Source organism: Leucoraja erinacea, chromosome 8 (assembly GCF_028641065.1).
Source record: "Leucoraja erinacea ecotype New England chromosome 8, Leri_hhj_1, whole genome shotgun sequence".
NCBI classification, from domain to species: Eukaryota; Metazoa; Chordata; class Chondrichthyes; order Rajiformes; family Rajidae; genus Leucoraja; species Leucoraja erinaceus.
In genome coordinates, this window is record NC_073384.1 from 7704774 (window position 1) to 7732452 (window position 27679).

At 48.0% G+C, this 27679-nt stretch overlaps 1 protein-coding gene across 1 annotated transcript in view; it reads right to left on the reverse strand.

The window, feature by feature from the left end:
* The window catches only part of LOC129699288 (1-phosphatidylinositol 4,5-bisphosphate phosphodiesterase beta-1), a 660784-nt gene that overhangs the window by 49752 nt on the left and 583353 nt on the right, over nucleotides 1-27679 (reverse strand). Inside the window, 7 exon segments of the mRNA XM_055638950.1 lie at nucleotides 6845-6934; nucleotides 7032-7108; nucleotides 10583-10748; nucleotides 12016-12235; nucleotides 14373-14426; nucleotides 14514-14646; nucleotides 27013-27122. Of these exon segments, the coding sequence (XP_055494925.1) occupies nucleotides 6845-6934; nucleotides 7032-7108; nucleotides 10583-10748; nucleotides 12016-12235; nucleotides 14373-14426; nucleotides 14514-14646; nucleotides 27013-27122 (850 nt within the window).

Here is a 27679-nt window from a genome sequence, read left to right on the forward strand (position 1 = left end):
AAATGATGATTATATATGCAAAGCTATTAATGATGGATTTAATAAAGCAATCCCCAACCCTTCATCAATGATCCCTCTGGACAATTATGTGGAACAGTCGGGATTCCTGATTCCAGGAATGAGTGAGTTAACATATGATGAGCGTTTGACGGCAATGGGCCTGTACTCGCTGGAGTTTAGAAGGATGAGGGTGGACCTCATTGAAATGTATCGGAGAGTGATAGCCCTGGATAGAGTGCATGTGGAGAGGATGTTTCCACTAGTGGGAGAGTCTAGGAACCAGAGGTCACAGCCTCAGAATTAAAGGACGTACCTTTAGAAAGGAGACGAGGAGGAATTTCTTTGGTCAGAGGGTGGTGAATCTGTGGTATTCTTTGCCACAGACGGCAGTGGAGGCCAAGTCAATGGATATTTTTAATGCAGCGATAGACAGATTCTTGATTAGTGCGGTTGTCAGGGGTTATAGGGAGAAGGCAGAAGAATGGGGTTGAGATAGATCAGCCACGATTGAATGGCGGAGTAGACTGGATGGGTCGAATGGACTAATTCTTCTCCTGTCACTTTTGAAAGCTTGAACATTGCAATAAAGCACCAGTTTTATCCGTGAATTCTAAAAATCGTGTTGAGCCCTCGTGTCATTATTTGTTCCGCATGCGATCTAATCACGCACCAGGGGCAGCTCGTTGACTGCCCATATCGTGGGCTGTTGCACTGTGCAACTGAACAGATGCATTGCTGGGGTTAAAGTACAGTGGATGCTTTCCCAGAGACGGAGCGCTGAAAATCACATCACCGTTCCCATAGAAACCGGCCTTAGAGTGGGAAAAAAAAATCCCTCTGCGCAAAATGAAAACAAACCCAAATAAACCTCTCTCCCCCCCTTTTTAGTGCACCGCAGTCTGTTTTAGATGCTAGATATGGATCAGCTTTTAACTCAAATACAGGACTAATCCCGCTGAAATTTAGAAACATAGAAAATAGGTGCAGGAGTAGGCCATCCAGCTCGAATGGGCCAAAATGCAGGGAGCGGATTCATACTGAGCATCTAAAACACGATTAGATGCACTTAAATGGAGGGGGAAGTGGTTTAGTTGGTTTTGTTTACATTTTGCGCAGAGGGATTTTTAAAATAATATTTTTAAAATAATCGAGAATCAATCTATCTCTGCCTTAAAAATATCCATTGACATGGCCTCCACAGCCGTCTGTGACAAAGAATTCCACAGGTTCACCACCCTGTGACTGATGAAATTCCTCCTCATCTCCTTCCGAAAGGAACGTCCTTTAATTCTGAGGCTGTGCCCTCTGGTCTAGGACTCTCCCACCAGTGGAAACATCGTCTCCGCATCCATTCTATCCAGGCCTTTCACTATTCTGTAAGTTTCAATGAGGTCTCCCCATCATCCTTCTAAACTCCAGCGAGTACAGGCCCAGTGCCGTCAAACGCTCATCGTATGTTAACCCATTCCATTCATTCCTGGGTTCAGGAATTCTCACTGTTCCACATAATTGACCAGAGGGATTTGGCACATCGATGATCGGTGATGAAGGGTTGGGGGATTGCCGTGTTAAATCCATTATTAATAACTCTGAATATTTACTCTGCTGTGCCCCCATCAACATTGCAGTATTTAAATCTGTACATTAAATCTCCTTCATTTTAGAGCAGGGGTCGGCAAGCTTGCTCTGCATTGGGGCCAGGACCCATGTCTGTGAGTGGATGGCGGGCCACATCTATCGCCATAGTTAATAAATGGAGGTAATAATTATACGTACTAACTAAATTAGTAATTAGTAATAATACATACTAATAATACATACTAATTAGTGTGACACGGTGTTGTTTTTCGCATTAGTTTTCACGTGTTTTTCAATTAGTTTTCTGCAGTTCCCAGATCCCTCGCATGCCCTGGGACAGGTTGCAGTTCCCAGGTTGTCCACGTGCCCCGGGACTTGCTGTAGCGCCCATGTCGCCTGCGACCCACGGGACTGGCTGTAGTGCCCAGGTAGCGAAAACTGATTGAAAAAAAGACGCCTGCGGGCCGGATGATTTCGGGTTACGGGCTGGATCCGGATCCGGATCCGGCCCGTGGACCGTCCGTTGCCAACCCCTGATTTAGGCTTTGGAGATACGATGGAAATATATGCCATTCGGCCCACCAAGTCCAGGCTGACCAGCGATAACCCTGAACACTAACACTATTTTACACACATTAGGGACAATTTAATTTGTTTTACCAAAGCCAATTAACCTATAAACCTGCACGTCTTTGGAGCACCCGGAGAAAATGCACACGGTCACGGGGAGAACGTGCAAACTCCACACAGACAGCACCCGTAGTAAGGATCTAACCTGGGTCTCTGGCGCTGTATGGCAGCAACTCTACTGCTGCGCCACCGTGCTGCCCTATAATCTCCCCGTGACACTTATTCCCATTCCAGCTTCCATCCCCAACCAAATAGTTTGAAATAATCAAGTATTCTTTCTTTGGAAGCTTGTATCTTGTGAATAAGTTTGCCACAAAGTATTTATATTGTTTTGTTTAGCGGAAGAGTTTAGTTTAGAGATTTTAGTTTAGATCTCTATGGAAACAGGCCCTTTGGCCCACCGAGTCCATGCTGGCCATCGATCACCCGTTCACACACAATAGATTTTGGCCATCATTGTATTAAACATTTGGTTCTTGGCATCTGAGATCGCACAACCAATTTGATTTATAGGGGATTATTATTTTAAAGAATAAAAGTTTGGCTCGAATGGGCCGAATGGCCTACTCTTGCACCTATTTTCTATGTTTCTAAATTCCAGTGGGTTTAGTCTAATGTTTAATGCGAGAAGCAGATTTATATTCAATATGATCATGGCTGATCGTCCAGAATCACTACCCCGTTCCTGCTTTCTCCCCATGTCCCTTGATTCCGTTAGCCCCAAGAACTATATCTAATTTGAGTAGAGAAATCAGCTCCAGGAACATGAGAGGCCAAGAAGAGATTCTTGAATCTTTTATTTGACAACTGTTTAAATGGATAGATTCATTTAGCGATGGAATTTCCACCAAAAATAAAAATGTAATTAAAGATAGACACCAAAGGTGGATTTGCTGCCTCATGGCGCCAGAGACCCAGGTTCAATCCCAACGCCGGGTGCTGTCTGTACGGAGTTTGTATGTTCACTCCGTGACCTGCGTGGGTTTTCTCCAGGTGCACCTACTTTCCTCCTACACTCCAAAGACGCAAAGGTTTGGAGGATAATCGGCTTGGTATGAATTTAAGATTTATTTTTCACACAGAGAGTGGTGAATCTGTGGAATTCTCTGCCACAGAAGGTAGTTGAGGCCAGTTCATTGGCTATATTTAAGAGGGAGTTAGATGTGGCCCTTGTGACTAAAGGGATCAGGGGGTATGGAGAGAAGCCAGGTACTGGATACTGAATTGGATGATCAGCCATGATCATATTGAATGGCAGTGCAGGCTCGAAGGGCCGAATGGTCTACTCCTGCACCGAATTTTTATGTTTCTATGTTTCTATCCTTAGTGTGTGTAGGATAGTGTTAGTGTGCGGGGATCGCTGGTCGGCGTGGACGCGGTGGGCCGAAGAGCCTGTTTCCGCCTATATCTCTAAACTAAACTAACGCTAAACTAAACAAAAAGCTGGAGTAACTCAGCGGGTCAGACGGCATCTCTGGAGAACAGGAATCGGTGTCTGAAGAAGGGTCTCGACCCGAAACGTCACCCATTCCTTCTCTCCAAAGATGCTGCCTGTCCCGCTGACTTACACCAGATTTTTGTGTCTACATTTGGTTTAAACCAGCATCTGCAGTTCTTTCATATACATCATTCCTGCCCAGCTTGGGGTAATGAATGCAGATGTTACAACACTTCAGATCATTCTGTTCTCTTGAAATATTTTTCATATGAATAGCAGCAATCTTCTAAGGCATTCCTCTGGAGATTTCTGAAATATGTTTTGCTGGGAATTCTCCATTTCTTGTTTTGACCTCAAAAAGCTGCATAAACACTTGGAGAGCAACATTAAAAGGACTTTCATGGCATTTCTCCAGGGATTGTGCAGTCCAATCAGTCACATAGTGGGCGCAGCGGTAGAGTTGCTGCCTCACAGCGCCAGAGACCCGGGCTCGATCCTGACTACGGGTGCTGTCTGCACGGAGTTTGGACGTTCTCCCCGTGACCTGCGTGGGTTTTCTCCGGGTGCTCCGGTTTCCTCCCACAAAGGCGTACAGGTTTGTCGGTTCATTGGAGTTTGTACATTCTCCCCATGAACTTCGGGAAAATTGTACACCGAATAGTGGAGAGAGAAGACTCTGCATACGCCACATGCCCCACCACGCGCCATGCGCGCGTCACCACGCGCCAACCAATTTTGGGGGAGTCCAGAACCAGGGGCCACAGTTTAAGAATAAGGGGTAAGCCATTTAGAACGGAGACGAGGAAACACTCTTTCACACAGAGAGTTGTGAGTCTGTGGAATTCTCTGCCTCAGAGCTCAGGTGGAGGCCGGTTCTCTGGATGCTTTCAAGAGAGAGCTAGATAGGGTCCTTAAAGATAGCAGTGTCAGGGGATATGGGGAGAAGGCAGGAACGGGGTACTGATTGCGGATGATCAGCCATGATCACATTGAATGGCGGTGCTGGCTCGAACGGCCGAATGGTCTACTCCTGCACCTATTGTCTATTGTCTCTTGTCCCCAGTGTGTGTAGGATATTGTTGGTGTTCGGGAATCGCTGGTCGGTGCGGGCTCGGTGGGCTGAAGGGCCTGTTTCCGCACTTTATCTCTAAACTAAACTAAACTAAACTATCAGGATCACTGACTAAAACATTTAATTCTTGTGTGGGAGTGTCACAATGCTGGAGATAATTGTAACAATGCAACATGTAACATGCAGTGACTCATGGACACTGAACTAATGTCCGTGATTATTCACAGACCAGATTAACCCTTGCAATAGAACAACTATTTTAAGCACTGCTGAAACTAGAAAGATTTCTCTTTGCAGAAACAGAGAACTACAGACGCTTGGTTGACACCAAGGATAGAAGGGCTGGAGTAACTCAGCGGGTCGGGCAGCATCTCTGGAGATGATCTAGTTAGCAAGCAACAAAAGCTTTTCACTGCATCTCGGTACATGTGGCAATAAACAAAACAAAATTAAAGTCATGGGTCATGATCTGAAGAAATGTGTAACGAGGAACTGCAGATGCTGGGTTAAATCGAAGGTAGACACAAAATGCTGGAGTAACTCAGCGGGACAGGCAGCATTTATGGAGAGAAGGAATGGGTGATGTTTTGGGGTCGGGACCCTTCAATCAAATTGAATCAGGAGGACTAGAACAAGTTGTTGTCAACTTCCCCTCAGCTAACAATGATCCATTCTACATTCTCCTTTTAGCTTAGTCCCCTTTGATCTCTTGTTTTCACACCTTGCCCTTCTGTATCTCTAACTTCGACCCGAAACATTGCCTGTTACTTCTCTCCAGAGATGCTGCCTGTCCCACTGAGTTACCCCAGCACTTGGTGTCTTCATTTCCATAGGTTTAAGGTTGAAGGTGGAATTCTCTGCAAGAGGTCGCCAATTCCTTCTCTCAATAGACAACAGGCAATAGGTGCAGGAGTCGGCCATTCGGCCCTTCAAGCCAGCACCGCCATTCAATGTGATCATGGCTAATCATCCCCAATCAGTACCCCGTTCCTGCCTTCTCCCCATATCCCCTGACTCCGCTATTTTTAGAACGGAGATGAGGAAACACTTTTTCACACAGAAAGTGGTGAGTCTGTGGAATTCTCTGCCTCAGAGGGCGGTGGAGGCAGGTTCTCTGGATTCTTTCAAGAGAGAGCTAGATGGGGCTCTTAAAGATAGCGGAGTCAGGGGATATGGGGAGAAGGCAGGAACGGGGTACTGATTGGGGATGATCAGCCATGATCACATTGAATGGCAGTGCTGGCTCGAAGGGCTGTATGGCCTACTCCTGCACCATTTGTCTATTGTCTATTGTCAGACCAACATGTCCCATCTACACTAGTCCCAGCTACCAGCATTTGGCCCATATCCCTCCAAACCTGTCTTATCCACGTACCTGTCTAACTGTTTATAAAACATATAGTACAGGCACTTTCCATGCTTTGTCCGTCCCCTTATCCCTTCCAGCTCTTCCTTCCACTGCCCCAACCCTCCACAGTCAGTCTGGGGAAGGGTCCTCACCCATAACATCACCCATGCGTGTTCTCCAGAGATGCTGCCTGACCCGCCAAATTGCTCCAGCACTTTGCACCTTTTCCCTAGTGTGGGTGTAGGTTTGCGTTGGTGCGGACTCGTTGGGCCGAAGGGCCTGTTTCCGTGCTGTATCTCTAAACTAAACTAAAAACGAAAAGGTCATAAGGAATAGGAGTAGAATTTACGCCATTCGGCCCATCACTCCTCCATTCAATCATGGCTCATCTATCTCTCCCTCCTAACCCCATTCTCCTGCCTTCTCCCCAATACCTCTGACACTCGCACTAATCAAGAATCTATCTATCGCTGCCTTAAAAATATCCATTGACTTGGCCTCCACAGCCTTTTGTGGCAACCAAGCCAGTTTCACCACCCTCTGACGAAATAAATTGTTCCTCATCTTCTTCCGAATAGAACGTCCTTTAATTCTGAGGCTGTGACCTCTAGTTCTAGACTCTCCCACTAATGGAAAGATCCTCCCCACATCCACTCCACCCAGGCCTTGTTCCTTGTGTTCTACATCTAATGGGTCAGATCAAGCTGCCCTTCAAAGAAACTTCATTGACGATCCCAACAATTTTCATGCGCGTTCATGTAAAGACTGAAAGACTCACTCTTCCATTTGGTTCTTGTCCTTTGATTTCACCTCGCCGATCTTCTCCTGACGCTTTTTGTCCATTTTCTTCTTCAGTTCCTTCTTCTCCCTGCAAGACAAATAAAAAGGCACGCGTTTGTCGTCTCAAACCTCCGGCAGAGATTGGAAAACAAGATGGCCGCGCGTCCGTATGTAGCGGTGCTCACTTTTCACAGAGTTCTTTCAGCTTCTTCAGCTGGTTGGTCTGACATTCCTCGGCCACTTCGGTGAGCTTTTGCACCAGCTGTCAGAAAAAAAAACACAACGCACTTATCAATGGACGCCGAACCTCCTGGCAGAGCCACTTGCCATCGTCATCGAGTGATGCAGCGTGGGACCAGGCCCTTCGGCCCAACTTTGGGGTGGAGATTGACAAAATGTAGTTGAGGCCAGTTCATTGGCTATATTTAAGAGGGAGTTAGATGTGGCCCTTGTGGCTAAAGGGATCAGGGGATATGGGGAGAAGGCAGGAACGGGGTACTGAGTGGGGATGATCAGCCATGATCATATCGAATGGCGGTGCAGGCTCGAAGGGCCGAATGGCCTACTCCTGCACCTATTTAAAAAAAAAAATATATATATATATATTCTTGATTAATACGGGCGTCAGAGGCTATGGGGGAGAAGGCAGGAGAACGGGGTTAGGAGGGGGAGATAGATCAGCCATGTCTGAAGAAGGATCTCGACCAGAAACGTCACCTATTTCCATCGCTCCGTAGATGCTGCCTCACCCGCTGAGTTTCGCCAGCATTTTTGTCTACCTATGATTGCATGGCGGAGTAGACTTGATGGGCCGAATGGCCTAACTCTGATCCTATCACTTATGAACTTACGAAATAGGACTGGCTTAGACGGGACATCTTGGTCAGCATAGAACAGTTGGGCCGAAGGGCCTGTTTCTGTGCTGTTTGACTATTATTGTTCCATGATAAAAGGATATTGAATCCCAGAATTTGATGTTATTGAAGTTTCAGAGCCTTTCATCTTGCAACCTGTCAAAAAATAAAACCACTTTCACCCTTGGCCTTTCTTTCCCACTCTAAGTGAATTGACATCGCCTTGCTTCACTGGCCTTTGATTTCCCCGTCTTATTTAACTTGGCTCTGCAGCCCACGCACAGTAAATCACAAAAGACTTTCCCTCAAAAGCTTTTTAGTTTTGTTTCGATTAGGGATCCCAGCGCGGAAACAGAGCCTTCGGCCCACCGGGTCCGCGCCGACCAGCGATCTCCGCACGCTACACACTGTCCCACACACACTAGGGACAATTTACAATTTTTACCGAAGCCAATTGAACTACAAACATGGAATGTGGGAGGGAAAATATCCACTGACTTGGCCTCCACAGCCTTCTGTGGCAAAGAATTCCACAGATTCACCACCCTCGGACTGAAATAAATCCTCATTATCTCCTTGCTAAAGGAACGTTCTTTAATTCTGAGGCTGTGACCTCTGGTGAGTGTGGGAGTTTTCTCCGGGTGCTCCAGCTTTCCCCCACACTACTAAAGACGTGCAGGTGGGATAACGGAGAGCTCGTGTGAACAGGAGACCGACGGAAGGACCTGTTTCCACTCTATATCTTTCAATCAATCATTCAATGAAGGAATGGAGCGGCTGGGCTTGTATTCACTGGATTTTATACAGCGGGAGGATGAGAGAGGAATTTTATTGAAACATATAAGATTATCAAGGGATTGGACACGCTAGAGGCAGGAAACTACGGCTGCCACAGAAAGTAGTTGAGGCCAATTCATTGGCTTTATTTAAGAGGGAGTTGGATGTAGCCCTTGTGGCTAAAGGGATCAGGGGGTATGGAGAAAAGGCAGGTACAGGATACTGAGTTGGATGATCAGCCATGATCATATTGAATGGCATTGCAGGCTCGAAGGGCCGAATGGCCTATTCCTGCACCTATTTTCTATGTTTCTATGAAAAATGTTCCTGATATTTGGGGGGAGTCCAGAACCAGGGGGCACAGTTTAAAAATAAGGGGTAGGCCATTAGAATGGAGATGAGGAAACACTTTTTCACCCAGAGAGTTGTGAATCTGTGGAATTCTCTGCCTCAAAAGGCAGTGGAAGCCTATTCTCTGGATACTTTCAAGAGAGAGTTAGATAGAGCTCTTAATGATAGCGGAGTCAAGGGATATGGGGAGAAGGCAGGAATGGGGGACTGATTGTGGATGATCAGCCATGATAACAGTGATTGGCGGTGCTGGCTCGAAGGGCCGAATGGCCTACTGCACGTATTGTCTATTGTCTATTGGCTCAATAAGCAATTGAAATAATCAAAATTGAAATAGATTAAATACACATATGGTGGTGCAGCGGTAGAGTTGCTGCCTTACAGTGCTTACAGCTCCAGAGACCCGGGTTCAATCCTGACCACGGGTGCTGTCTGTACGGAGTTTGTATGACCTGCATGGGTTTTCTCTGGGATATTCAGTTTCCTCCCACACTCCAAAGACGTTTGGAGGTAAATTGGCTTTGGTAAAAATTGCAAATTATCCCTAGTGTGTGTGGGATAGTGTTAGCGTGCGGAGATCGCTGGTCGGCGCGGGCCCAGTGGGCCGAAGGCGCTGTATTTCACGCTGGATCTGAAAACTAAACTAAACTAAAAAGCTTTTGAGGGAAAGTCTTTTGTGATTTACTGTGCGTAGGCTGCAGAGCAAAGCTAATGAAGTCGGGGAAATCAAAGGCCAGTGAAGCAAGGCGATGTCAATACACTTAGAGTGGGAAAGAAAGGCCAAGGGTGAAAGTGGTTTTATTTTTCACAGTTTGCAAGAAGAAAGGCTCTGAAACTTCAATAAAATCAAATCAGGGATTCAATATCCTTTTTATCATGGAACAATAATAGTCAAACAGCACAGAAACAGGCCCTTCGGCCCAACTTGGCCACAACTACTATGATATCTGGTATCTATGATATCACTATGATATCACATTTGGCCCATATCCCTCATAGAATTAAAGATAGTCACAAAATGCTGGAGTCACTGTGCGGGACAGGCAGCATCTCTGGAGAGAAGGAATGGGCGATGTTTCAGTTCGAGACCCTTCTTCAGACCCGAAACGTCACCCATTCCTTCTTCCCAGAGATGCTGCCTGTCCCGCTGAGTTACTCCAGCATTTTGTGTCTATCTTCGGTTTAAACCAGCATCTGGAGTCCCTTCCTGCAACATCCCTTATAGAACTAGTGTGAACGAGCGTTTGACCTCAGTGTGGACCCGAGGGCTTGTTTCCATGCTGTATCTTTCAATGTGTATCAAATCACGAGGGGAATAGATCGGGTGGATGCACAGAATCTCTTGCCCAGAGTAGGGCAATCGAGGACCAGAGGACAAAGGTTCAAGGTGAAGGGGGAAAAGATTTAACAGGAATCTTTTTCACACAAGGGGTGGTGGGTGTATGGAACAAGTAGCCAGAGGAGGTAGTTGAGCAGGGACAGTTAGGAAACAGGTGGACAGGTACATGGATAGGACAAGTTTGGAGGGATGTGGACCTAGCGCAGGCAGGTGGGACCAGCGTAGCGGGGACGTTTTGGCCGGTGTGGGCAAGATGGGCCGAAGGGCCTGTTTCCATGCTGTATCGCTCCATAACTCCAATCAATCAAACAACTCAATAAGCAATTGGAATAATTAAAGATTAAATGCACATCTTAAAAAAACTTATACTTCCTTACCGATGGAAAATAAATAATTGTACGGCACATGGCCCCACCTGTTTAACATGTTCCCGCTTCTGGTACTTTTCACTGTAATACTGCTCCTGCCTGAGGTTCAGAAGCTGCTGCTGTTGCTGGTCCTTCAGCTCGGCTAGTTTCTGGGTCATGTCTGCATCGAGGGCGGCAAGTTCCTTCTCGATCGATGAGCCGGGGTGATCTGGACTTGCTGATTCAGTTCCTGTCACAACAAACGAAAATCAAAAATCTACTTACACGGGTCAAATCAAAAAACCTTGCAAGATGTGTTCTCCTCATCACAAAAGCACTGATACAGCATTGCATTCTTGATTCTTGATGAGTTAGATAGAGCTCTAGGGGCTAGTGGAATCAAGGGATATGGGGAGAGGGAAGGCACGGGTTATTGATTGGGGACGATCAGCCATGATCACAATGAATGGCGTTGCTGGCTCGAAGGGCCGAATGACCTCCTCCTGCACCTATTTTCTATGTTTCTATGTTTCTCTGATTCGTACGGGTATCGGGGGTTATGGGGAGAAGGCAGGAGAATGGGGTTAGGAAGGGGAGATAGATCAGCCATGATTACCAGTGCCTTATAGAGTCTCAATATTACAAACAGGGACGTAATGCTGAGGCTCTATAAGGCGCTGGTCAGACCGCATTTGGAGTATGGTGAGCAATTGTGGGCCCCATATCTGAGGAAGGATGTGCCGGCTCTAGAGAGGGTCCCGAGGAGGTTTACAAGAATGGTCCCTGGAATGAGTGGGTTAATCTAGGATGAGCGTTTGTCGGCACTGGGCCTGTACTCGCTGGAGTTTGGAAGAATGAGGGGGGACCTCATCGAAACGTACTGAATAGTGAAAGGCTTGGACAGAGTGGATGTGGAAGAGGATGTTTCCATTAGCGGGAGAGTCTAGGATTAGAGGTCATGGACTCAGAATTAAAGGACGTTCTTGTAGGAAGGAGATGAGGAGAAATGTCTTTAGTCAGAGGGTGGTGAATCTGTGGAACTCGTTGCCACAGAAGACTGTGGAGGCCAAGTCAGTGGATATTTTAAAGGCGGAGATAGATAGATTCTTGATTAGTATGGGTGTCAGAAGTTATGGGGAGAAGGCAGGAGAATGGGGTTAGGAGGAAGAGATAAATAATCCATGATTGAATGGCAAAGTAGGCTTGATGAGACGAATGGCCTAATTCTGCTCCTATATCTTACGACCTTTTAGTTTTTAGCTTAGTTTAGAGAAACAGGCCCTTCGGCTCACCGACGCAAACCTACGCCCACAGTAAGGACAAATTACACATATACCAAGCCAATTAACATACAAACTTGTACTTCTTTGTGTGGGAGGAAAACAAAGATCTCGGAGAAAACCCACGCAGGTCAAGGGGAGAACGTGCAAACTCCGTACAGACAGCACCTGTAGCCGGGATCGAACCCGGGTCTCATTTGGAAGCAGTTTGAGGCACTCACCTCTTCTTGCCGTCTTTCTTTGCCGATTTCTCCAGGACTACTCTGCGCCTCAGGTAGTCGTTCTGAAACTCGCTGGACTTGGCCGTGTGCTCCTTGATCAAGTCGGTGGTTTTCTTGTGGTGCTTCTTCACCAGCTCCTTCATCTCTTTGTAGTGCTTCTTCTGCAGTTTCACAAAGGCTTTCTGTTGCCTCAGCTCCTCCACCGTCTGGGCCTCCACCTCTGTAGTGGAGAACGGAGACCATGTTACCACCGCACCCGCACACCTTGTTTTCAACGCCCTCCGCTCTGCCTCTCAGCGAGACGGCTTTGTGCATTCGCTCGGACGGCTGAGTTCAACTCATCATCAACACAATCCCACCTTGGTGATAGCTTCACCTCCCCCACCCATTCCCGCACTGATCTTTCTAATCCTGGGCCCTCCTCCATTGTCAGAGTGAGGCCCAGCGCAAATTGCAGCAACAGCTCCTCATATTTCACTTGGGCAGCTTACACCCCAGCGGTACGAGTAATGGCCCTGTCCCACGGTACGAGTTCATTCCAAGAGCTCTCCCGAGTTTGCCCTGATTCGAACTCGCAGATTTACGGTAATGGCCGCTCGTCGGTACTCGGGGCTCTCGTGGACATTTTTCAACATGTTGAAAAATCTTCACGAGTCTTCACGTGCTTACCTGCCGTTAGCGAGTCTTCCCGAGTACCTGCCGTTAGCGATACGAGCCTCTAAGAGACGTCCCCAAGCTCCGACGTACCCGCTACGTTCATTCTCCGTGCTTACCACGAGTTTGATTTTTTTTAAACTCGGGAGAGCTCTTGGAATGAACTCGTACCGTGGGACAGGGTCTTTAACCCTGGCTTTCCCTCTCTCTCCCAGTCCCTCCCCCATCCCAGTTCTCCGGCGTCTGACTGTCATTCTGGTTACATTTTATCTCTGTATGCTTCGTTGTCACCTTCCCTGAGCTAACAATGATCTTAGTTTAATTTAGCTCAGTGATGCAGCGCGGAAACTGGCCCTTCGGCCCACCGAGTCCGCACCGATCAGCGATCCCCGCACACTAACACTATCCCACACACACCAGGGACAATTTTACATTTATACGTTTATACCGAAGCCAATTAACCTACAAACCTGCACGTCTTTGGAGTGTGGGAGGAAACCGGAGGTCTTGGAGAAAACCCAGGCAGGTCACGGGGAGAACGTACAAACTCTGCACAGACAGCACCCGTAGTCGGGATCAAACCCGGGTCTCTGGCATTTTCGTGCTGCACATCTATTCTACATTTTCCTTGATCGCCGTCTCCGTCTCCTTTCCACACCTTACCCTTCCTTATCTCTGCAACTCCCTCTCCCCTTTCCCTCATCCTGAAGAAGGGTCTCGACCCAGAAACGTCACCCATTCCTTCTATCCAGAGATGCTGCCTAATTCCAAATTAGTTAGGTAGTTTGTTTATTGTCACGTGTACCAAGGTACTGAGAAAAGCTTTTTGTTGCGTGCGAACCAGTCAGTGGAAAGACTGTAGGAGATTAAAATATAAATTAGGGGGCGGCGCAGTGGTAGTGTTGCTGCCTCACAGCGCCAGAGATCCGGGTTCGATCCTGACTACGGGCGCTGTCTGTACGGAGTTTGCACGTTCTCCCCGTGACCTGCGTGGGTTTTTTTTTACACCTTTGGTTTCCTCCCACACTCCAAAGACGTACAGGTTTGTAGGCTAATTGGCTTGGTGTAAATGTAAATTGTCCCTAGTGTGTGTAAGGGCCTGTCCCACTTGGCGATTGTTTCGGCGACTGCCGGCATCATTGACTGACGTATCAGGTCACCGATAAAGTCGTGGCGGTGACGTGGCGTGGTGACGTATTGACACGCGGTGTTTTTTTTTGTCGCCGCTGGATTTTGAACCGTTCAAAATCTTTCGGAGACCCTGAGACGTCAGTCAATGACGCCGACAGTCGTCGAAAGAAATCGCCAAGTGGGACAGGCACTGTAGAATAGTGTTAATACGCAGGGGTAAGTGTACGGTTTGGACTCGGTGGGCCGAAGGGCCTCCCGCTTCCCACGCTGCATCTCGAAAGTAAACGCCACCAAACTTCAATGTCTCAGTGTACAATCCAGATAAATGTGGTCTTGTCTTTGGATTTCGCGACAGAAACCCACTCGAACTGCGGCGCAAACGTTAATATCTTACCCGAAGATCGACACAAAAAGCTGGGAGTGACTCAGCGGGACAGGCAGCATCTTCGGAGAGAAGGAATGGGTGACGTTTCGGGTCCCGAAACGTCACCCATTCCTTCTCTCCAGAGATGCTGCCAGTCCCGCTGAGTCACCCCGGCATTCTGTGTTTACCCGAATCACTTCCAACTCACCCGACAGTACGTTCTGAACCAGATCCTCAGCTTTCCCGGTTGGTTTGACTGCAGCTAACACACAATGAGAAAGAGATTCTTCATTTAACAGAGTGGCCAATTATTGCGCGACGGCTCGTTGAACTGCGTCGGAGACCTTACCTGGGGCGGGTTGACTCTGGGTAACGTGCGTGGGCGGTTTGGGTGTCAGTCCGGGGGTGGGGCTCACTCCGTTCTCTGCGGGAGATGGCTTCGGATCGGCGTTGGGCTCCGAGGGGACGTCACCCGATTCCGTCTGTGGGCGAAGAGACACACACGCCGCTTGTCATTAGTGGTAGGAGCACACTCATCTCCCTGCTACCTTCAGGTAGAAGGTACAGGAGCCTGAAGACTGCAACAACCAGGTTCAGGAATAGCTACTTCCCCACAGACATCAGGCTATTAAACTTGGCTCGGACAAAACTATGAACATTAATAGCCCATTTTCTGTTATTTGCACTTTATGAGTTTATTTATTCATGTGTTCTCTATTTAGATATTCTATATTTATATAGAAACATAGAAAACAGTACAGGAGTAGGCCATTCAGCCCTTCGAGCCTGCACCGCCATTCAATATGATCATGGCTGATCATCCAACTCAGTATCCCGTACCTGCCTTCTCTCCATACCCCCTGATCCCTTTAGTCACAAGGGCCACATCTAACTCCCTCTTAAATATAGCCAATGAACTGTGTGGCCTCAACTACCTTCTGCGGCAGAGAAATCCACAGATTCACCACTCTCTGTGTGTGAAAAAAAATGTTTTTCTCTTCTCGGTCCTAAAAGACTTCCCCCTTATCCGTAAACTGATGACAAGTGGCTTGTTCTGGACTTCCCCAACATCGGGAACAATCTCCCTGGTATAATGGTACATGGACCCACTGATCTGTTTGTAGTCAACCTACTATTTTCTACTATGCCTCCTACTATGCCTACTATGTTCTGTTCTGCTGAAGCAAAGCAAGAATTTCATTGTCCTATCAGGGACACATGACAATAAACTCTCTTGAATCTTGAATCTTGAATTGGTCCACTCGGCCCATCAAGTCGACTCCTGATGTTACCCGAAGATTTTGTTGTCCAACCAAACCCATTAAAAACTGTGCAGGAAGGAACTGCAGATTCTGGTTTACTCCGAAGATGGGACACAAAATGCTGGAGTAACTCAGCGGCTCATAAGGTCATAAGTGATAGGAGCAGAATTAGGCCATTCGGCCCATCAAGTCTACCCCACCATCCATTCGTGGCTGATCTATCTCTCCCTCCCAGCCCCATTCTCCTGCCTTCTCCCCATAACCCCCGACACCCGCACCAATCAAGATTCTATCTGTCTCTGCCTGAAAAATATCCACTGACTTGACCTCCACAGCCTTCTGTAATCTATCCTTCTGTATAATCTGAGCCGTTCAGCGCTCTGAAAAACAGCTGCCGCTGTGGAAAGAAAATCACAGAGACAGACACAAAATGTTGGATGAACTCAGCGGGACAGGCAGCATCTCTGGAGAGAAGGAATGGGGTGCAGGAAGGAACTGCAGCTGCTGGTTTACACCGAAGACAGACACAAAATGCTGGGGTAACTCAACGGGACCGGCAGCATCTCTGGAGAGTCTGAAGAGAGGTCTCGACCCGAAACATCACCCATTCCCCCTTGCCAGAGATGCTGCCTGTCCCACTGAGTTACTCCAGCATTTTGTGTAAACCAGCACTTGCAGTTCCTTCCGGCAAAAAACCCCCCAAAAAACAAAGCCATTTCATTTTTTGGGGTTTTCAGACTAAAAAATCCGATTAGCTTCTTTGGAGATTGGTGAGAAGCTTGGAAACAGAACCATTCTTTCTACGGTGCAGGATGGCAAAACGCTGTTGCTCACAAAAGGAGAGAACAACTCCCTGGTCAACTCGTCCCTTCCCACCCAAACCACCCCCTGCAACCGCAGGAGATGCAACACCTATCCCTGTACCTCCCCCCTCGACTCCGTCCAAAGCCCCCGACAGTCATTTCAGGTGAGGCAGAGGTTCACTTGCACCTCCTCCAACCTCATCTACTGTATCCGCTGTTCCAAGTGTCAACTTTTCTACATCGGCGAGACCAAGCGCAGGCTCGGCGATCGTTTGGCTGAACACCTCCGCTCAGTCCGCCTTAACCTAGCTGATCTCCCGGTGGCTCAGCACTTTAACCCCCCCCTCCCATCCCCACACTGACCTTTCTGTCCTGGGCCTCCTCCATTGTCAGAGTGAGGCCCAGTGCAAATTGAAGGAACAGCACCTCATATTTCACTTGGGCAGCTTACACCCCAGTGGTATGACTTCACTAACTTAAAGTTAACTCTTTCTTTCCACCTCTCTCCATCCCTTCCCCTTCACAGTTCTCCGACCAGTCTGACTGTCCCTGGTTACATTTTATCTCTGTTTGCTTTGTTGTCACCTTCTCCTAGCTAACAGAGATCTATTCTACATTTCCCTGGATCTCCACCCTCTTTGATGTCTCGTTCTCACACCTTGCACTTCCTTATCTCTGCATCTTCCCCTCCCCTGACTCTCGGTTTGAAGAAGGGTCTCAGCCCGAAACGTCACCCAATCCTTCTCTCCAGAGATGCTGCCTGTCCCACTGAGTTACTCCGGCATTTTGAGTGCTTCTGGGACAAGTTTGTAAAATCCGTCTCAAATAACACAGCCAGTACATAGAAACATAGAAAATAGGTGCCATTCGGCCCTTCGAGCCAGCACCGCCATTCAATGTGATCATGGCTGATCATCCAGAATCAGTACCCCGTTCCTGCTTTCTCCCCATATCCCTTGATTCCGTTAGCCCTAAGGGCTAAATCTAACTCTCTCTTGAAAACATCCCGTGAATTTTGCCTCCACTGCCTTCTGTGGCAGAGAATTCCACAGATTCACAACTCTCTGGGTGAAAATGTTTTTCTTCATCTCAGTCCTAAATGGCCTGTCCCTTATTCTTAAACTGTGTGACCCCTGGTTCTGGACTTCCCCCGAAATGGGGAACATTTTTCCTGCATCTAGCCTGTCCAACCCCTTAAAAAAAATGTATATGCTTCTTTAAGATCCTTCTAAATGATGATCCTTATTCTCAAACTGTACATTATAGATGACACCGTACCTCCACTCTGCTGGTCACTGCGTGACTGTGGTTGCGTGGGGCGATTTTCCGAAGCATGCTTTTACATTCTATACCGTCTCGAGTCCCACCTTCACTGCTCCCAGGTGCAGCTTAACCCTGGCGACACCAGAATGCTGGGGACACTGTCGTCAAATCCACAGTAGCCCACACACACACACGTCCCTTCAAAACAGTCGCCCGCTCTCCTCAGGTCATTCGGCTCCTGTGATGGCTAAAGTCTGATGACCGGTTGCTACGGCAACTGATGGAAGTGGCCCTCTCTGTGCGCTTGGTCCTCTCTGTTACCCAGGCAGCTCCCCTCTTAGTCCTCACCGATAATTACAGGGGATGAAATGCAACCGTACGTTCTGAAGCTGACCCTCCACCCAAAAAAAAAGTTCCTTCTCGCCAGAGACGCTGCCTGTCCCGCTGAGATACTCCAGTGTTTCGCCTCTGTCTCCAGCCCTTCTGTGTGGGGCCACTTGCTTGGACAGGGACAGCATGGATAAACCTGTTATTTTGTGATTTACGGCTGAAACGCTAATTGTATTTATCAGAGATCAGCAGCCAGGCGATTTTTCTTTATCAAGATAAAAAGGTCAGCTCTCGATCATTAAATCACCGTCTATTCTCGTACCCTTTTCCTCATTCTCTCCCTGGTTCTTTTCAACAACCTTCATGTCCTGGAACTACAAAGATATTGCTGATCCCTGCAACTTAATCCAGGGATGCAGCAAATGCTGGTCACTGCATTTCTAGATACCTTTACTCACAAAGCGTTTTAAATGCTTTTTACACAAGAGTGCTGGAGTAACTCAGCGGGTCAGGCAGCATCTCTGGAGAACATGGGCAGGTGACATTTCAGGTGGAGACCCTTCTTCGACCCAAAACGTTAGCTATCCATGCACTCCATTGATCTGAGGCGCAGCGGTAGAGTTGCTGCCTCACAGCGCCAGAGACCCAGGTTCGATCATGACTACGGGTGCTGTCGGTACGGGGTTTGTACGTTCTCCCCGCGCCCTGCGTGGTGTTTTCTCCAACATCTTCGGCTTCCTCCCACACTCCAAAGACGTACAGGTTTGTAGGTAAATTGGCTTGGTAAATGTAAAAAGTGTCCCTAGTGTGTGTCGGATAGTGTTAATGTGCAGGGATCGTTGGTTGGCCTGTTTCCGTGGGCCTGTTTCCATGCTGAACTAAACTAAACTAAACTAAACTAAACCTGCTTTGGTTTCCTCCCGCACTCCAAAGATGTACAGGTTTGTAGATTAATTGGCTTTGGTAAAAATTATAAGTAAAATAAAAAAGTGTGCAGGATAGTGCTAATGAATGGGAGGCTTGCTGGTCAGCATGGACTCAGTGGGCCGAAGGGCCTGTTTCTGTACTGTATCTCTAAGCTAATCTCCAAACTAAACTAAACTTAAATGATTCGGGTCGAAGCGTCACCTATCATGCTCTCCGGAGATGCTGCCTGTCCCGCTGAGTTACTCCAGCACTTTGTGTAAAAAGCATTCAAGGGGCTTGTGAGATAGATAGATTCTTGATTAGTACGAGGTGTCAAAGATTGAGGGGGGATCTTATAGAAACGTACAACATTCTTAAGGGGTTGGACAGGCTAGATGCAGGAAGATTGTTCCCAATGTTGGGGAAGTCCAGAACAAGGGGTCACAGTTTAAGGATAAGGGGGAAATCTTTTAGGACCAAGATGAGAAAAACATTTTACACACAGAGAGTGGTGAATCTCTGGAATTTTCTGCCACAGAAGGTAGTTGAGGCCAGTTCATTGGCTATAGTTAAGAGGGAGTTAGATGTGGCCATTGTGGCTAAAGGGATCAGGGGGTATGGAGAGAAGGCAGGTACAGGATACCGAGTTGGATGATCAGCCATGATCATATTGAATGGTGGTGCAGGCTCGAAGGGCTGAATGGCCTACTCCTGCACCTGTTTTCTATGTTTCTATATAAATATAGAATATCTAAATAGAGAACACATGAATAAATAAACTCATAAAGTGCAAATAACAGATAATGGGCTATTAATGTTCATAGTTTTGGCCGAGCAAAGTTTAATAGCCTGATGTCTGTGGGGAAGTAGCTATTCCTGAATCTGGTTGTTGCAGTCTGGATACTGAGTTGGATGATCAGCCATGATCATATTGAATGGCGGTGCAGGTGCGAAGGGCCGAATGGCCTACTCCTGCACCTATTTTCTATGTTTCTATGTTATGGGGAGAAGGCAGGAGAATGGGGTTAGGAGGGAGAGATAGATCAGCCATGATTGAATGGTGCGGTAGACTTGATGGGCCGAATGGTCTCATTCTACTCCTATCACTTATGATCTTATGCTATCTCGTTTTGTGTCTATCAAATGTTTACAATGCTGGATTGAGTTCTTCCAGCTGTTGCCAGGATGCCAGGAAAACCAGAGCATCATTACTAAGTGTGTGCCTGAGGGCTTTCCGCAAACGGCTTGCTTCTCCAGAGACGAGATGCCATCCATCTTCGATGCAAACTCCTCTGATGACGCTCAGATGCGATAGTGCCGTTTAAGTGGCTTTTAGGCAGGCTCGTGGATACATAGGGAATTAAATCAGTCCAATTTGCACATGTGCAGCCTCACGTTCATTCACATTTACTATTTGAGTATAGGAGCAAGGAGGTCCTACTGCAGTTGTCCAGGGCCCTAGTGAGACCACACCTGGAGTTTTGTGTGCAGTTTTAGTCTCGTAATTTAAGGAAGGACATTCTTGCTATTGAGGGAGTAAGTTCGCTAGGTTAATTCCCGGGACTGACATATGATGAAAGAATGGATTCGACTGGGCTTGTAATTACTGGAATTTAGAAGGATGAGAGTAGATCTTATAGAAACATATGAAAATTCTTAAGGGATTGGACAGGCTAGATGCAGGAAAAATGTTCTCGTTGTTGGGAAAAGTCCAGAACCAGGGGCCACAGTTTAAGAATAAGGGGTTGGCCATTTAGGACTGAGATGAGGGAAAACGTTTTCACCCAGAGAGTTGTGAATTTGTGGAACTCTCTGCCACAGAAGGCAGTGGAGGCCAATACACTGGATGTTTTCAAGAGAGAGTTAGATTTAGGTCTTAAGGCTAACGGAATCAAGGGATATGGGGAGAAGGCAGGAACGGGGTACTGATTGTGGATGATCAGCCACGATCATATTGAATGGTGGCGCTGGCTCGAAGGGCCGAATGGCCTGCTCCTGCACCTGGCTTCTATGTTTCTATGAGCTGCTAGTAGAATTGTCTACTCTGCCCCCACACAATACTTACTGGTTGTCCACTATCACGTAGGAACAAGAACTGAAGATGGAGGCAAATGCTGGTGTATCTCAGAGGGACAGGCAGCATCTCTGGAGAGAAGGAATGGCTGACATTTCGGGTTGGAACCTTTCTTCAGGCTGAAAGCAGAGATGGGGGCGTGGGAATCTGGAGACCAGACAAAAGCAGGGCCGGCAATAGATGACCGAGGAAGGGTGGAGCCCACAATGGTCCATTGTTGGCTGGGGAAGAGGTGATCACGAAGGGATACTGGGTTGGAACTAGTAGGAGGACGAGGGTGGAGGAGGGGGGGGAGAGGGGGAAGGTTAGGGAAATCATCGTTCATTCCACTGGTTTATAAGTACTGTGGACCTTGGTTAAGACACAAATCGACACAAAATGCTGGAGTAACTCAGTGGAAGACAAAAAAGAAACTCAGCGGGTGAGACGGCATCTATGGAGCGAAGGAATAGGCGACGTTTCGGGTTCTTCAGACTAATGTGGTGGTGGTGAGGGGGCAGGTGGGTAAAGAAAGGAAGAGGCGGAGACAGTGGGCTGTGGGAGAGCTGGGAAGAGGAGGGGAAGGAGGGAGAAAGCAAGAACTGCCTGAAATTGGAGAAGTCAATGTTCAACAGTGTAATTCAGTGGGTCAGGCAGCATCTCCGGAGAACATGGAAAGCTGCCAATTCAGATCTGAAGAAGGGACTTGACCAAAAATGTCATATACATTGTCACACTGCCTTGCTCTGTCCAGGCCAAATGAAAAACTTCATTATATCCAATGAATTAATTCCAGTCAATCAGGCAACTGTTTCATTTAGTTTATAGTTACAGCGTGGAAACAGGCCCTTCGGCCCAACGATTCCCCGCCGACCAGCGATCCCTGCACACTAACACTATCCTACACACACACACACACACACACTCTAGGGACAATTTACATTCATACCAAGCCAATTAGCCTACAAACCTGTACGTCTTCTGAGTGTGGGATCTGGGAGAAAAACCCACACAGGTCACAGGGAGAACGTAGAAACTCCGTACAGGCAGCGCCCATGGTCGGGATCGAACCCGGGTCTCTGGCGCTGCGAGGGCTGGAAGGCAGCAACTCTACCGCTGCGCCACCGTGACCGCCCAATTGGTGGCCGTAACATCGAGGTCTTCCCGCCTCGGGAATCGCTGAGTGAAAAATAAACAGCTGAACCCGGTTCCAATCTGACTCGGCTTAATCGAACGCTACAAGCGTTTCAGCGACCCGAGAGGTCAGTCAGAAAAAATAGACCTTTACATTCGAAGTGGACTGTCGGGACAATTAGGCAATGAGCACATCCTTCCCAAAAGCAAGAGACTCCCTCGGCTTGAGAAAATGGGCTGAGATACTCACAGAGTCGAGCGCTGCTGTGTCCGCCACCTGTGGGCTGTTATCTGGGCTTGAATCCAGATTAATGGTGGCCATTGCCCGAGGCATCTCATCGTCTCTGGGCATTGCATGCATGGCCTTCATCAAAATGGGGGAAATTCTGAGGTGTTTTTTTTTTCCAGTCTCTTTTCAAAAGCTCTGAGTCACCAAAAATCCTCCAGTTATCGTTCGAGCGACTGAAACATGTTCCCTGGCAACCAACGGAGGGAAGTCCTGCTAGCCAATCGCCAATCACAAACCAGCTTCAAGAGGCTTTTTAAACATACCCTCACTGGTCAATGGGTAGGACAATTGCAGCAGCCACTGCCAAGGCTCTTCAGATAATTAGGCACATTTAACAAAATGAGTTGCATTGACACAATGCCTTTACACAGACTGACGCCCCTAAGCACGTTACAGTGTGTGTACAGCATCTTTGATGTGCTCATAGAGGCATACCGGGCGGAAACGGGCCCTTCGGCCCTATTTGCCCACACCGATCAACATCCCAGCCACACAGAGATGCTTGATGGCTATCCCGCTGAGTTACTCCAACATTTTGTGTCTAACACTAGCAGGCTCGAAGGGCCGAATGGCCTACTCCTGCACCTAATTTCTATGTTTCTATGTAACTCCCATCTACACTAGCTCCACCTGCCTGCGTTTGGCCCATATCCCCTCAACCTGCCCAATCCATGTACATGTGCAAATGTTTCTTAAACGTTGCGATAGTCCCTGGAATTCTGGAATTCTCTGCCACAGAGGGTAGTTGAGGCCAGTTCATTGGCTATATTTAAGAGGGAGTTAGATGTGGCCCTTGGGATCAGGAGTTATGGAGAGAAGGCAGGTACAGGATACTGAGTTGGATGATCAGCCATGATCATATTGAATGCCGGTGCAGGCTCGAAGGGTCGAATGGCCTACTCCTGCACCTAGTTTCTATGTTTCTATGTCCCTGCCTCAACGACGTCCTCCAGCAGCTCATTCCGTACACCCACCACCGCTTTAAATCCTATTAAATCTTTCTCCCCCTCACTTTAAACCTGTGTTCTCTGGTCCTCGATACTCTGGGCAAGCGACTCTGTGCGTCTACCCGATCTATTCCTCTCATGATTTTGTGCACCTCTAGAAGATTGCCCCTTGTAAGTTGAAAGTGATCGGGAGGAGTAGAATTAGGCCATTCGGCCCATCGGGTCTACTCCACCATTCAATCATGACTGATCCTTCTCTCCGAACCCCATTCTGCTGCCTTCCCACTAGTACCCCACTAGTCACTGCCTGCCATTCTGAGAATTATCTTCCACTCCCTTAAACGCTCGGGCCAATTTACAAAGGTCAATTAGCCTACAAACCTGCACGTCTTTGGGAAGTGGGTGGAAACTGGCGCACCCGGAGGTCACATGCAAACTCCACATAGAGAGCACCTGAGGTCAGGATCGAACCCGGGTCTTTGGTTTTGTGAGTCAGCAACTCCGCCAGGTGTGCCAATAAGCCACACAGACAGGGGGACTGGGGTGATGAAGGTACATCTTGACCACTTAGTAGTCTTTAGTAATAATCAGACTCTGGACATTAGAGATGCAGCGTGGAAACAGGCCCTTCAGCCCACCGAGTCCGCACCGACCAGCGATCACCCCGTACACTTGCGCTGTATAACACAAACCCGGGACACTGCAACTTTTTACCGAAGCCTGCAATTAACCTGCAAACCTTTATGTCTTTAGGAGCGCGGGAACAAACCGGAGCACCCGGATAAAACCCACGCAGTCACAGGGAGAACGTACAGACTCCATACAGGCAGCACCCGAGGTCAGGATCGAATCCGGATCTCTGGTGCTGTAAGGCAGCAACTACAAGACACACTTCAAAATTACAAAATACAAAGCGAAGGAAAATAAGAATCAGAAATGCTTGACCCAATAAACTCCAACCCACGGTGGCACAGCGGTAGAGTTGCTGCCTCACAGCGCCAAAGACCCCGGTTCGATCCTGACTGCGGGTGCTGTCTGCACGGAATTTTATACGTCCTCCCCCGTGTGACCTGCGTGGGTTTTCTCCGGGTTCGCCAGCTTCCTCCCACATTCCTATGACATACAGGTTTGTAGGTTAATTGGCTTTCTGTAAAAATGTGTGACTTGTCCCTAGTGCGTGCAGGACAGCGTGCGGTGATGGCTGGTGGTTGTCGCGGACTCGGTGGGCCGAAGGGCCTGTTTCCGCGCTGTATCTCTCAACTGAACTAAATGGTGAACCATATTAAAAAATGATTCTGCATCAGACAGACGCAGGGATAATTGGTCAAGGTCAAATGGTAGAATGTTGCGCAAAGACTAGATTTACTGACTGACTCAAAGAACAAACTTACTCTGGAAAATTACACTATGTCCAGTTGATTCATGGATGTATCACATCGACTATGCAATTGTTAACTTGGGCATGAAAATGAATTGTCACCCCAGTTTTTGTGCAGGCCTGTCAACGGCTGACTGCAGCAATTTATACTTTCCCTTCCAGTGGAAGAGAGGGAACTCTGAGAGGCAATTAACTGAGCCTGCTTCACTGGTCATATTTCATGCACCAGAGCAGTAACCTGTCTCATGATCATTCGACCCGAAATTCCAATTATAAGCCTGAGGTGCACACGGTGGTGCGGGAAGGAACTGCAGGTGCTGGTTCACACCGAAAATACCTCAGCACTGAACTGAACTAAACCAAACTAAGGGTGGTGGGTGTATGGAACGAGTTGCCAGAGGAGGTCGTTGAGGCAGGGACTGTCCCAACGTTTAAGAAGCAGTTGGACAGGTACGTGGAGGGGACAGGTTTGGAGGGATATGGGTCAAACGTGGGTAGGTGGGACCAGTGTAGCTGGGACATGTTGGCCGGTGTGGGCAGGTTGGGCCTGTTTCCACGTAGTATCATTCTGTGACTATGAATGGTCCTTAAAAACATTACGTGTAGGAAGGAACTGCAGATGCTGGTTTACACCGAAGGTGGAAACATAATGCTGGAGAAACCCAGCGGGACAGGCAGCGTCTCTGGAGAGAAGGAATGGGTGACGTTTCGGGTCGGGGCCCTTCTTTTGCTGGTGTTGGCCAACACAAAGTCTGAGTTTTAGTGCTAGTGTGCGGGGATTGCCGGCCTGCGTGGACTCGGTGGGCCAAAGGGCCTGTTTCAGCGCTGTTAAATCGTTAGTTTACATTAACAGTGCCGTTCACAAACATTCACAAGGCCTGGAGTTAGCACAGCTCCATCACTCGTCATCCATAGAAACAGAGTCCATGCCGACCACTGATCGCCATTAAAGGTAGATAAAAAATGCTGGAGAAACTCTGCGGGTGAGGCAGCATCTAAGGAGCGAAGGAATAGGTGACGTTTCGGGTCGAGACCCTTCTTCAGACTGATGTGGGGGTGGAGGGGGGCGGGAAGAAGAAAGGAAGAGGCGGAGACAGTGGGGGCTGTGGGAGAGCTGGGAAGGGGAGGGGAAAGAGGGAAAGAGGCCTACCTGAAATTGGAGAAGTCAATGTTCATACCGCTGGGGTGTAAACTACCCAAGCGAAATGTGAGGTGCTGCTCCTCCAATTTGTGGTGGGACTCACTCTGGCCATGGAGGAGGATCCAGGACAGAAAGGTCGGAATCGGAACAGGAGGGGGAGTTGAAGTACAAGGGAAAGTACCAGGGGAGGGGGTGATTTCTGTGGGAAGGGATGAATTGACCAGGGAGTTACAGAGGGAGTGGTCTCTGCGTAAAGTCGAAAGAGAAGGAGATGGGAAGATGTGGGCAGTGGTGGGATCCCGTTGGAGGCGGCGAATATGTCAGAGTTTGTACCTCATCGATCACCATTAGTTCATGTTTATTCCACTTTCTCATTCATTCCCAACGTGTACACGAGAGCTAATTTTACATCAGCCCTATTAACCCACATGCCCGCATTTCTTTGGGATATGGGAGGAAACCCAAGTGGTCACAGGGAGAACATGCAAACTCCACATCATGTGCAGGTTGGAATTCAAGTCATTGGGGTTTTTGGGCTTAAACCCAGTGCTGTGTCGTTTGTTTTATGAAGAAAGACTGGATAGACTTGGTTTATACTCTCTAGAATTTAGGAGATTGAGAGGGGATCTTATAGAAACTTACAAAATTCTTAAGGGGTTGGACAGGCTAGATGCAGGAAGATTGTTCCCGATATTAGGGAAGTCCAGGACAACGGGGCACAGCTTGAGGATAAGGGGGAAATCCTTTAAAACCGAGATGAGAAGAACTTTTTTCACACAGAGAGTGGTGAATCTCTGGAACTCTCTGCCACAGAGGGTAGTTGTGGCCAGTTCATTGGCTATATTTAAGAGGGAGTTAGATGTGGCCCTTGTGGCTAAGGGGATAAGAGGGTATGGAGAGAAGGCAGGTACGGGATACTGTTGGATGATCAGCCATGATCATATTGAATGGCGGTGCAGGCTCGAAGGGCCGAATGGCCTACTCCTGCACCTAATTTCTATGTTTCTATGTTTAGTTCAGAGATACAGCGTGGACTTTAACCTACCGAGTCCGCGCCGACCAGCGATCCCCGCTCATTAACACTATCCTGCACACACTAGGGACAATTTTGTACATTTATACCAAGCCAACTAACCTGCAAACCTGTACGTCTTTGGAGTGTGGGAGAAAACTGGAGATCCCGGAGAAAACCCACGTAGGTCATGGGGAGAACATGCAAACTCCGTACAGAAGCACCCGTAGTCAGGATCGAACCCGGGTCTCTGGCGCTGTGAGGCAGCAACTCTACCGCAGCGCCACCGTGCCGCTGCTGGGCACTGAACAAGGGGAAGGTGTTGCTTACGTCTTTCTTTTCTTCTTCCTCGTCCTCCAGTGTCAGAGCCACGAGCTGCTGCGCTCTCTGCTCCATCAGATTCACGTATCGAATTGGGTTAGACAGGGCCTCAATCACATCTGTAGCGGTAAAGGAAATCGAACTGTTAACGTTTACGCAAGTTAAACCAGTCGCTGTTTAGTTTAGTTTTGTTTAGTTTGGAGATACGGCGCGGAAACGGGCCCTTCGGCCCACCGAGTCCGCGCCGACCAGCGATCCCCGTACATTAATGCTATCCCACATACACTGGGGACAATTTACAATTGTCTAAAGAAGGGTGTCAACCCGAAACATTGCCTATTCCTTCTTCACTGAGATGCTGCCTCACCCACTGAGTTACTCCAGCATTTTGTGTCTACCTTCGATTTAAACCAGCATCTGCAGTTCTTTCACACACAGGGACAATTTTACATATATACCAAGCTAATTAACCTACAAACCTGCACATCTCTGGAGTGTGGGAGAAAGCCCACATCCTCTAGTTTTGCCCACTAATCTCCTATGTGGGACCTTATCAAAGGCTTTCAGGAAGTCCAGGTACACTACATCCACTGGCTCTTCCTTGTCCATTCTCCTAGTTAAATCCTCAAAACATTTCAGAAGATTAGTCAAGCATGATTCCCCCCCTCGTAAATCC